This window comes from Capsella rubella, unplaced genomic scaffold (genome assembly GCF_000375325.1).
Source record: "Capsella rubella cultivar Monte Gargano unplaced genomic scaffold, Caprub1_0 scaffold_2, whole genome shotgun sequence".
Classification (NCBI taxonomy): domain Eukaryota; kingdom Viridiplantae; phylum Streptophyta; class Magnoliopsida; order Brassicales; family Brassicaceae; genus Capsella; species Capsella rubella.
The window spans coordinates 10,312,502-10,312,772 of NW_006238922.1; the positions used below are offsets into that span (position 1 = coordinate 10,312,502).

The 271-nt window shown below is 37.6% G+C and overlaps 1 protein-coding gene across 1 annotated transcript in view; it reads left to right on the forward strand.

The window, feature by feature from the left end:
- The window catches only part of LOC111832172 (uncharacterized protein At2g29880-like), a 1,847-nt gene that overhangs the window by 932 nt on the left and 644 nt on the right, over positions 1 to 271 (forward strand). Inside the window, exon 3 of the mRNA XM_023788539.1 lies at positions 20 to 267. Within this exon, the coding sequence (XP_023644307.1) occupies positions 20 to 267 (248 nt within the window). The remainder of the gene's footprint in view (positions 1 to 19; positions 268 to 271) is intronic.

A 271-nucleotide genomic window follows, 5' to 3' on the forward strand; every position in this document is an offset into this window, starting at 1 on the left:
GAAGTTTTCTCTTCACTAGAGAATAGTAGGTTAGAAAAGCTTCCTCCACGTAAGAAAGCTAGAACTGATGCATGTAATTCGAACAAAGCTTCTGATGAAGTGGATACGGTAGAAGAATTTGGTCATCAGATTTTTGGCATGATACAGAGAAGATGGGAAAAGGAAATTGAAGAAAAGGAAGCTGATGACAAAGCTAATAATGTGTGGGATGCTATCAAAGAAATTCCTGATTTGACTGACGATATGCGTTATGAAGCTATGACATTGGTTC